Raw genomic sequence first — 11,935 nt, forward strand, 5'->3', positions numbered from 1 at the left:
AATAAACACAACCACGTCGGCAATGTCCCAAAAGATGTCAATTTGAATGTTAATTCAGCATTTTGCATAAAATTAAAGTACAATGGGGGCGTTTCAGTAAATATCTCATAGAGATCTTTTCCTTGCAAGGCAAAAAGAGAAAGAAAAGGGCCAGCTTGACTGATAGAGTGATAGGTAACGGGCTGTAGCCGGTTTCTTCTACACGTGGCACATCTAGAAACGTTAGTTAGTCTGCTTAGAGATTTTCAAGTGGAAGAAAAACGAAAAAATATCTTCTCCCACGTATATAAGTTCATCTCTTTTACAGACACACACACATACACATACATTGTCTTGTCCTCCTCATAATCAGGAAGAATGCCTTTCTCAGGTCTCCTATACCCTCCTGCAACAACCATCATCAGACCATCAAATTCATCAAAGTTCCAATTCTACCCTTCAACAAAACGAAAATACCATTACGATTATCTTAAATGCAAGTCTTCCTCTTCTTCTTCTTCTTGGATCACAGACTTCGATCTCTACGATCTTCTTGGAATTGATAGTTCATCAGACCAATCAAAGATCAAGATTGCATATCGATCGCTTCAGAAGAGATGCCACCCGGACATAGCTGGACCCACTGGGCACGACATGGCGATCATACTCAACCAGGCTTATTCTATTTTATCTGATCCTAATGCACGTTCTGCTTACGACAGGGTCAGTTATATTCACTTGTTTAATTTTAGATTTTTTTTTCTGGAAATTCTTAGTTAAGGAACAAAACAAAGGGTATTATGGTCATACTTCTCTAATAATCTCAGCTGTTCGATGGGTACAATTAAAATACGGATGAGATTACCCAAGTGTCTTAAATATCATTTTCTCTTGGGAATCTCTAGGGATTTTCCCTTCATAAATGATCTCTATTCGTTGGTTTGTACAGAAAGTGTCCAACGAAGTTACATACTAGAGTTTTCCCTTAAAAGGTTCGGATGATGGTGTCCTAAAAACGTGGAGTGCGCTCTCTCTCCCTCCCTCTCCCTCTCCCTCTCCCTCTCAATAATTGGAGATAAAACTTTGCTATAGTGTTGATAGCAAAAGCTTGATACATTTAATAAAAAATGATAGATTTGCTCTCATCAAAGTTTTAATGCAATTAAAAAAAAATGCCATGTGGCACAAACTTTCAGGGTCAGGCTCACTGAACCTTGTGGACGTTGGTGGATCCTTTGATAGACTTACAAAGTTACACCATCAAGATTAGATTGATTGGTTAGTGGGATCACTTATGTTTGGTCCATCAACTAATGGGCCTCACATCATTTTTTCCTCAAATTAGTTGGTTTTAGACGTCTTCCATTAACCTAAATAAAGATATTTAATAGTCCTTTGTCGTTACCCACAACGAAGAGCCAATTTTGATACGCAACCAACCCCAGAAGTCAGTCACACACTAAGAATTTCAGAAAGAAACTTTACCTCTAATTTTTAATATTAATTTTGTGTAGAAGAGTGTGGCACGTGGCAACATTTAGAGAGTGGTCTATCAAAATATCCTCTATTGATCCCCGAAATATTGGAGGACAGAGGGAAGACCTACCATTTTTAAGTCCTATCTATCTAATTTCTTAAAATGACCAAAATATCCACCCCCAAACTTTTCATGACTAAAATACCCTCAAAATTTAGCAAATGAACATGAACAGGAACAAGAGAAAATATCGGAATTCAGAGGGTATACAGGGAAACCATTGTATTCGACGTGGTTTGGACAAGAGAGCGAAGAGCGAGCAGTGTTTGTTGATGAAGTCAAGTGTGTTGGTTGCTTAAAATGTGCCTTATTTGCCGAAAATACATTTGCCATTGAATCCGTGTATGGCCGAGCAAGGGTTGTTGCGCAGTGGGCCGATCCAGAACACAAAATCCATGATGCCATTCAGTCATGCCCAGTTGACTGCATCTCGTACGTATATGCTTACTCCAGCGTTCCAGGGACATAATTAAGTAAGACAACAAAACAGTCATTTTTCAAAATACAGGTTAGAATTTTCGGATTCAGTCCAATCTGAACCTTCTAACACCCCATCAAAAGTAATTTAGAATGTGGGCTGTCAATTTTTTAGCAATAATTTGTAAATTACTTTTGATGGATTTAGAAATTTCAGATTGAGCTCATTCTTTATGTGGATGATCTTCTATCCTCATGAAAAATCAGCTCAATCCGAAACTTCTAACCCATATTTTCAAAAATGATTGTTTTTATATATGTTTTTACTTATGTCCCTTGAACGCCCCTTTTATTTATTAGTTTCATTAAAAACAAAATTACAACAACACCCATGTAAAAGGAAAAGGATTACAAATATCTTCTTTGGTCCCATTACCTTCATTGCACTTTGCTTGCAAAGAAAAGATAACCAATATATTATGTTAGAACATCCACAATGGACATGTTAACTCACCTGTTAGTCTCAGATGCTAGAATCTAGTTAAGTGAGCTCCACTCTAATGGACACACTAACTCACTTGTTAACTCATCCTGCTAGTGTCAAATGTTAAATTGTTTGTTAACTATGGCTAGCAGTTTGACTTAGTCATGTCAACATGTTAAAAGACATTTTTTTTAATCAAATGGCTATTTCTTTAAAATAACGGTAGTTTCAATTTTTTTTAATAAATTAATATGTCCATTAACGTGTGAATTAACATGTTCATTAGAGGGAAAAAGTGTTATCCTAAAATTTCACTTGTTAAAAGTCACTAACAAGTGAAAAAGGTGTCTACGTGACACCTTTGTAATGTGATGGTTTAGCTAAAACCGTTGTGATGCTCTAATGGGCCTTTTATGTCTTTTTAAAATTTAGATTGCTTGTATATTGTTTCATGAATCCTAGGATTGTGGAGAGGTCAAACCTGGCAGCTTTGGAATTCCTAATGTCAAAGCAGCCACGTGACACTGTTAGAATGAGTACAGGCAATGCAGTTGGGGCACGTGTCTCCAATATATTTGTTGATATCAAAAAGTTCCAGAGCAGATTCTATGAAGCCAATTCCAAAGCTACTGAACAAGATTCAAGGGTAAGATGCTTTAGTTAACAAACAATGCCACCACAAGTAGCCTCAAACAAATATTTACAGTAAAATGACTAAAATGCTCTCACATATGCAAACTCAGGATTCAAGTCTCCAAAGAGAAGCAATGTTGTCAGCCATGAATGCCATCAGATCAATCTCAAATTGGTGGTACTGGAAATCACCCAAAAGTGGATCAAGCACCCCAGAATCTTCTCGGAATCTGGCACTCATTGCTGGGAAATCCACACCGAGCACGAACAAGCTCCGAGATGCAGTTGCCGCTAGACGAAAGGCAATGGAGAATGTTGGACCCTCTCGTCCTAAGCAATCGAACCAAGATGAATATTGGACTCCATCATCCCTCGCTCTTCCAGATCCGAATTGCAGCACTAACATGACTTCCAGAGACTCATCACGCACGATAGAGTCAAAGGACACAAGTAAGGAGAATTACAAAGTCATCAATGATGATTATGATGATCATGATAGAAGGAACCCAATTGGATGGAGATTATTTCCATTGGGGACTGCAACAATTGCAACAGTTATAGTAAGGTTGCAAGGGGGAGAAAGGATGGGTAGTGGTGGTGGTGTGGAAGAACATTTTGCTGGGTCTCTAGCATTGGAGATTGTTAACAGCTCTTGGTTACAAGCAATCTTGGCAGGAGTTACATGGTATTTAATTGGAATGGCAATGGTAGAACTGGTAGAAGTTTTTATAAGTAGTAGGCAAGGGAAAAGGAACAACAATGGGGAAGATGACAGATAAGTTACTTAAATGTCTCTAAATGTATAGGATTTGATGATGGTAACTCATGTCTACCAATATATATATAAACATCATATATACCATTAAGATATATCTTTCTATTCCAGGTTTACCTTGTGTGTGGGTCGGTGGATTTAAATAATCCATTAATTATGGATCTAGGCATCAAATAATCAATGAATTGACAATTAATTAAGAAGATAATACAATTGATATCATCTTGATATATACTCATGGAAAGTATTCCTCAAGATTCCGTATAATTAATTCAAGTTTGCTCATAGTTTGTATTGAGATTATAATTGAGAACGAGTTGCCAAAATCCATCTTTGTTGTTGACATGAGAGACGAGAAAGAAACTGAGATTTGAGTTGAAAATGTGTAGGGGTATGTAGACACCTCATTTTTGCATCCGCCTGATTAATTAAGTCGTCAACCTGATCGCAAAGGTTCCCAATGATGGATGTCTATTCCAATGCTTTATTTTGTTACCAGATATGTTTCAGAAATCCGAATGAGGTATCTCGAACTGACAAAACTTAGAAACCACGCTACGCTAGGAAAATACTACCCCAGAAACATAGAAATCATCATCCTGCAAATCAAAAAGAAGCTTCATGATAAAAATGACTAAAAATGACCAAATTACCAAAATACCCCTAACATGAAAATAACCTTAGAGCTTACATTACGCTTAGGAAAATCCGTTCAAATACACAAAACGACAAATCGAAACCAAATAAATCATTTCGCCAATTTTCACAAAATTCAATAAAATTCCGAAAATTCCCCTCATAAAATTCACGACCATTTCACACAAAAAATTTCATAAATGACAAAAACCAACATTTCCATTGAATTCCTTACGAAAAACTGATTCCAAAACATCTTGGAACATTGAAAAATGACTTAAAACGTAAAAAATCCTCTCCAAGGGTAAAATGGTAATTTCACAATTTTAATAATTAAAAATTTTAAAATTAATAAATAAATCATTAAATAATATAAAGTGAAACATTAATAAAATTAATTATAAAATTTAAACTAAAAAATTTATCAATCAAACTTTCAAGAAAAATTGTTGATGGTTCGCAAAATATTTCTTTAAGGACCCCTCTATTTGGGGGTCCAAAGAATCAAGATATAATAGAGGGGGGTTCTCCAAAAATTTAAAGTCAGTCAAGTAAGACTAAAGTCAAGATATTAAAGTCAATCAAATAAAACTAAAGTCAAAATTAAAGTCAATTAAGTAAGACTAAAGTCAAGTATTAAAGTCAATCTCATAAGACTAAAGTCAAAACCCTAAATCAAAACCCTAATCTAAACTAATCAAGTTAATCTCATAAGACTAAAGTCAAAACCCTATATCAAAATCCTAATCTAATCAAGTCAATCTCATAAGACTAAAGTCAAAACCCTAAGTCAAAACCCTAAAGACTAAGTCTATCTCATGAGACCAAAGTCTAAACCCTAATTGAGACCCTAAAAAGAAACCCTAATCAAACCCTAATGCTTCTAAAAACTTTATAAATAGAAGCCTCCACACCCTATTTTCGTATCAAAGAAAAAACCCTAGGAAAAGTAGGTGAAGAAGCCTCCACAACCTCTCCAAAACCTTAATTTTGGAGCCTCAACTCCTTACCTAACACCCATGCTCTGATTTTAGCCTAAAAAACACCCAAAAACCTCTCAAAAACATCCCAAAAATCCACAATAAATTCGAAGCACCCAGATCCAAGAAAAAGATACCTTACCTCGGAGATCAGAAATTAGATCCGGAGATAGAACGAAGTAAGGAATACGGTACAAGGAGCCGTTTTCACCAGATCTGAGGGAATAACACTTTTACAGATCGAAGGATTATCATTGCGCCCAAACTCAAGCGTCCACCTCCTAGTTGGAGTCGTAGGTCCAGTCGATTAGAACGAGACACAGTACCAAGTCAGCAAACAGTGATGGCTTTAGAATCTGAACTTATAGAGATCCGTAAGATCTTAGCAACCTTTGCCAACGATATCAACAGTATAAAAGGCAAAGTGAAAATGTTAGAACAGACCTCGGAATCAATGGGCAATCTCCTAAATGATCCAAAAGGAAAGAAAGTAGAAGAGAGACGTCCACGTGAAGTCTTTGAACTCGACGGAGATGAAGAATATGTTGATGAGAACCCAATGATAGCTAACAGAATGTCTCAGTTAGAATCAGCTATGAAGAGTATAAAGGGTATCGATGAAATTGCAGCAGACATTGAAGCTTTGAACCGCATCCCCAGAATTCATTTGCCAGAGAAGTTTGTAATGCCAGAAATGGATAAGTTTAGTGGTATAGGGTGTGCAAAAACACATCTTAAGGTGTATGTTACTAACATGCGCACTATGGGACTTAGCAACGAACATATGACATTGTTGTTTCAGAGAATTTATCAGGATCAGCACTACGCTGGCTAATGTCTCAAGATCCAGTTACTGTGGGCACCTGGGAGAGCATGTCAAAGGCTTTCTGAAAACAGTACAAGTACAGTACCGAGATTGAGACCTCAAGAAGGGATTTGGAAGCAACTAAGCAGAAAAATGGGGAAACATTTACTGATTTCATTGGTCGTTGGAGGGCCAAGGCTGCCCAAATGTGGGATAGACCTTCGGAAAAGGAACAAGTAGCGATCATCTTAAAGAAACTCTCACAAGGATATATTCAGCACTTAGTGGCCCAATATCTCCTTACTTTCGAGTCTTTGTTACAAGCCGGAAGCCAACTTGAGGACGCTTTTGCCTCTGGGATCCTCTTTAACTCTTCGGATAACAAGCTTAAGAAACCTTATGTTTCTAAACCTAGCACCAACCATGTCTACATAGGCAACACGTCAGCTATCCCAACTCAACCCCCAGTCCAAACTAATAACTAGGCTTACCCAAGTCGACCTCGAACTCCGCGTCAATTTACCAATTTAGGGATGAGTCTCACTGTAGCTTTTCACAAATTGGTGAAAAAAGGGCTTCTTACCCCTATCCAACCCCGACCTCAACCTAATCCCTTGCCAGCTGGACATAATTCTAAATTGTTCTACGAGTTCCATCAAAACCCTGGCCATCACACGAATCGATGTATTACCTTACGCCATGCCATTCAAAACCTGATCGACAACAAAAAGGTCACAATCCCTAGCCCACCGAATGTCACCACTAATCCACTGCTTACCTATCAACCTCCACCAACTTTGAACATAGTGTCTCATACACCATTACCATTCAATCCTGTTTCTCTTATCCATCTCATCCAAGGCAAACCGCCTAGTTACCCTCTTGCCGGGATAGCCTTCACTGATGAGGTTTTCACCACAAACTATGAATCATTTGATTTAACCTTAGATGATACGTATTGTTTATCCCCCCCTCGATACAGTATCCCCGCATTTACCAGTTACCTGTTGGCCCAGATGAACTTAAAAAGCCCTGTACCTTTAACAGATGAAGATCCGTACATGCTGACTGAAGAAGATGATCCTTATCCTCTCTCTTGTGATGAAGTTAGACATATGACTCGAGGGGGAAGAGTTTTTAAGCCACAAGAACTTTGTGTTGATAATCCGGCAGCCTTGGCAAGAAAAAAAAGAGAAGATCTTATCAAAGAAAACATTAAAGAAGATAACTCCGTGATCAAGCAATTGAAGAAATCAGGAGCCAATATCTCAGTTTGGGGTTTACTTATGGCTTCCACTGCCCATAGGGAGACTGTTCTCAAAGCATTAAGTACAGCCTAAGTCTCCTTGACACTTCTCCAGATCAGCTGGCCAACATAGTAGGGGCGACCTATGTGGAAAATATCTTATCCTTCTCGGACTCCGATCTTTCAAAGGAAGGAGCAAACCACACTAAACCACTGTACATCATAGTTGACTATAACGGGATGAGGGTGTGCACACGGGATTTTAAACATTCTTCAAACATCCCTTCACTTTGGGGTGTTTTGGAGTCGCCACCATTCAAATTGGTAAAGGGGTGTGAATGGTCACCCGATGTCTCATTTTTTAAAAATTAAATCATTTTTGATGTGATGACTCTCGTAGGATAATACACGTGGTCCAACTTTTGATTCAAGGTAAGGGGGTTCATTTATGGAGTAGGGAAGGTGTTAGGCACTCTACTCCACCCACCATAGGTGGTAACCTCAGATTCGGTTTTCTTAAAATAAAATAAAATAAAATCGAAGAAAAATTTGATGTGTACCCTCAAGTGTGAGGGACTTTCAATGTTGGCTTCAATCATTAAGGGCACCCTTATGTAGAAGGGGCCCTTTGGTGATTTATCCCATGGTGGTGTGTGCAAATGTGTGGGAAAAGGGAGAGTAGAAGAGGGGATGTGGGGGGTGTTCCTTTTGTTGAACCCACCTTGACCCTTCCTTGACTTCCTTTGACCTTCCTTGACTTCTTTTTCCTTGCTTGATTTGTTTGAGAGAAGTTTGAGAGTTGAGAGTTGGGTGTTGAGAGTAGAGTAAGAGTAGAGAGTTGAGATGAGTTGTGATTTTTTAGATTTTTTTGTCAAATTTTCATTAGTTGTGGTGAGGGGAGAATGGTGGGGTTTTTATAGAGGTTGGAGAGATATTTTGAGGGTATAATGGGGTGAATGAAGAGAATAATGGATAATGGCATGGGTTTGAGAGGAGAGGGGTATGAAATTTGAGATGGAAATAAGGGTAGTTTTGTAATGAGGGGAATGGGTTGTGTTTTAACTCAAATGGTTTGGATCTTACCCAAATCCATTTGGGTAGAGTGTTTGGTGGGGTGAGATGAGTGATGGTTGATGGGTGTAAGAGAGTTGTTTGGAGAATGAGTGTTGAGATGGTTGAAGAGGTAAGGTGTTTGATTTGGGGGGATGGGTAGTGATTGGTTTGATTTTGAGAGGATTGAAGGGATGATGACATGTGGCAAATGGAGAGATGAAGAGATTGGTTGATTGGTGATGGTAGTTGGTTGATTAGAGAGAAGAGTATGGGGGTGATAGTGGGAGGTATGGGTTGAGGTGATTTTGTGGAAGTGTTTTAAGGGAAAGTGATGGATAGATATGGATTGTGATGTGGGTGGTTGATAGTGTTAGAGAATGGGGAATAGGTTATGGTATGTAGGGTATGGGTTGAGATGTTGGTGGTTGATGATGAGAGGATGGGGAATAGGTTAGGTTAGGGTAGGGTTATGGGTTGTGATGTTGGTAGTTGATGATGAGAGGTTAGGTTAGGGTAGGATTATGGGTTGAGTTGATTTTTGGAGGGAAGTGATGGAGTTGGTTGATTAGATGAGGGAGGTGGAAGGGTGTGATGACATATGTCATTTTTTTGTATTGAGTGGATGATTGGTTTGATGAGATTGATAGGTTGGATTGAGTTTGGGTATTGAATTGGGCTTAGGTTATGAGTTGGGCTTTGGGTTGATGGGTTTAGGTTGGATTGGGTTTAGGTTGAATTGGGTTTATGATGGATTGGATTGGGTTTTGGGATGGATTGGATTTAGGTGGATTGGGTTTTGGGATGGATTGGATTTATAATAGATTGGGTTTTGGGATGGATTGGGTTTAGGTGGATTGGGTTTTAGGATGGATTGGATTTATAATGGATTGGGTTTAGGTAGAATAATATTGGGTTGAATTTAGGAGGGTGGGAGAGTGGTGAGGTGTGCGGACTCATGGGCCACGTGAGCGGCTTCGGACATTTATTAATGGAAAATGTATTGGGTTTTTGTAGGTTTGGGCTTGGGTGGCCCATTCCAATTTTTCGATTTTTTTGGGTATTCTGCGTCAAGGGCCCGCTCAAATTCAGGTGTCTACAGCTGCCTCTCTTTGCAGGAATTGCTTGCAAAGAACTGCAAAGAATAGACGAAACCTTGATTTGTGCGGGTCCGAGGATCTTGCTCAGACAAGTTTTTGAAAACAACGATTAATAGATTTGATGATAAGAAGTGGCTACCCAAGCACGGGGTCTGATAGGGTGCCTGTTGATTTCTTTGACCTCATGGCGCGGAGCTCGTGTGAGGTCTTAGATTTGTGATGATTTTGTGAAAATTTTGACATGGGTATTTTCAAGCGAGTCTTTAAGCAATTGAATTTGACTTTTGCAAAAATACCATTTTGACTTGTGGTGATTTTATTTTTTGTTATTTTTGTTTTTTTTTTTGCTTGATTTGATTTTTTTTTTGCTTTATTTGATTTTTTTTTTGGTGGTCCGTTCTTGAAGCACGGATTGTTTAAACTTTTTTTTTCAGTCCGTGCTTCAAACACGGACTCTGTTCTAAACATTTTCGGTCCGTGCATGAAGCACGGACTTCACGAACTTAATTCAGTCCGTGCTTCATGCACGGACTGGAACATTTTTATATTCAAAACGTCGCGCCAAGTGTTTCACTTGGCTATTTCGATTCGTTTCCTTCTCTTTATCTTCTTCTCCCCTCCTCATAGCAATTACGTAATTGGTTAGAGAAAGCTTGGAAGAGCATGGTGACTCTTGATGATCCTGTATTTCCGGATTATTCTTTTCAAAACTACCAACTTTGGATGCAACAATAGATTGCTGAGAGAACTTGTGCCACGCCTTCAGTTCAATGGAGGTTTTCTGGTTCTCATTCCTCTGACCACCGTGATCAACTGGCGGAGATGAAGATGTCTCATAAGCGGGTTGAGAATATTTGGTTGCGATCTGAGACTGATTTGAAGAACCAGATAGCTCGACTCGAATCTTTGAGGATTGAAGAGTCTTCCATTCTGAGGACGGAAATCGCTGATCTTCGGGAGAGGCTTGCCCAGGGTCCCTGTTTTGATGCCTTTGCATCTTACCTAGTGAGTCGTAATGCTTCGGACGCTAAAGTGGTAATGATGGGGCAAGCTGCCAGCATTCGTGCCTTGGAAGAGAGACTTGATTCCTTCTTCATTTCTCGTCGAGATGTGTGATTGGCGCCATTTTTTTTTTTTTTTGTATTTTCTTTTCTTTTACGAAATGTAACGTGAAACTTTTTGAAATGAAAGGAAAATAGGTTTTTTACTTACTTGGCCTCAGGTGTATCTATTGCTTTGAAAACATGATGTTTGAATAAGTCCTAGATTTTTCATCATCGGCCAAAATAGTAGTTTTGAAACATTTGAATTTTTTTGGTGATTTGTCTTTGTCGAATAGATATTGTAGATCCAAAATATGAAGATTTTTGAAAAACTTTTGTTATCTCGACGATATTTGTGCTTTTGCCAACTACTGAGGATATAGGTGTTAGCAGTTCTCAGGCTCTCCTTAGAGTCATCCCCAGTGCCCCAGTACTGGGTGAATATCGATTGAGCAATGGGACTTAGGATTTTGAAATATTTTTGCCGTTCACAGTTTATGCTCGTGCGGGCCAGGAGTTTTCACTTTTTATTATTATTATTATTTTTTTGTTTTTTTTGTTTTTATTTTTTTGTTTTTATTTTTATTTTTTGTTCCCTTATTGCCCCTGGTGCCAGTTACGGTTTTCACCAGACCCGGTTTCCACATTTTTGCGCATCGATGCCTTTTCGGGTTTTCATCGTGCCGGTGGCTTTGATCTTACCATAGTCTGATTCTTTTACTCATAGCGCCCTTTCGGATTTTCACTATGCCCTTTCAGACTATGCTTGTATTTCTTTTAGATTTATACATTACAAATCTTGTTTGGAGCCTCTGTATCTTTGTGGCTTGGTGACTCAAGTTGAGCTGCGAGATCGGCGACTCTACTCTTGTAGTGGCACTCTTTCTTGAGTAACAGATCTAGATTCCCCTCTCGAGTGTGCTGACGACTATTTGTGGCTCGGCAACTCAAGTTGAGCCGCGAGATCGGCTACTCTACACTTCGAGTACTCTTTTTTTTCCGAATGTCCGACCTGGACTCCCCTCTCGCGTCTTCCAACGACTAATAAGACTTGAGGTCTGGATTAAGCTGACAGATCATTGGTGCTACCACCGTCATTATGATGCCTTAGAACATTCCCTAATCTGAAAGGACTTTTAATGGGACGAAGTGTTGGCTAAGGCTGAGTGTAGTGGAAAGGTACAAAAAGGTTAAAGTAGGTTTGTCTAGAGTGGGTTAGACTTGGGGTTCGTCTATTTTTGTTTCGAAAA

General features: G+C 38.9%; 1 protein-coding gene across 1 annotated transcript; it reads left to right on the forward strand.

Moving 5' to 3' along the window:
• Window positions 1–296: 296 nt before the first annotated feature.
• LOC147388858 (chaperone protein dnaJ C76, chloroplastic-like) lies at window positions 297–3,935 on the forward strand. Its single transcript, XM_086418499.1, has 4 exons — window positions 297–702; window positions 1,692–1,948; window positions 2,880–3,063; window positions 3,161–3,935. Exons 1-4 carry the CDS (start codon window positions 358–360, stop codon window positions 3,827–3,829), a joined length of 1,455 nt encoding a protein of 484 aa, XP_086274625.1. The 5' UTR covers window positions 297–357; the 3' UTR covers window positions 3,830–3,935.
• The last annotated feature ends 8,000 nt before the right edge of the window (window positions 3,936–11,935 follow it).

The sequence above is a fragment of the Akebia trifoliata genome, chromosome 12 (genome assembly GCF_017979445.1).
Source record: "Akebia trifoliata isolate Shusen 1 chromosome 12, ASM1797944v1, whole genome shotgun sequence".
NCBI classification, from domain to species: domain Eukaryota; kingdom Viridiplantae; phylum Streptophyta; class Magnoliopsida; order Ranunculales; family Lardizabalaceae; genus Akebia; species Akebia trifoliata.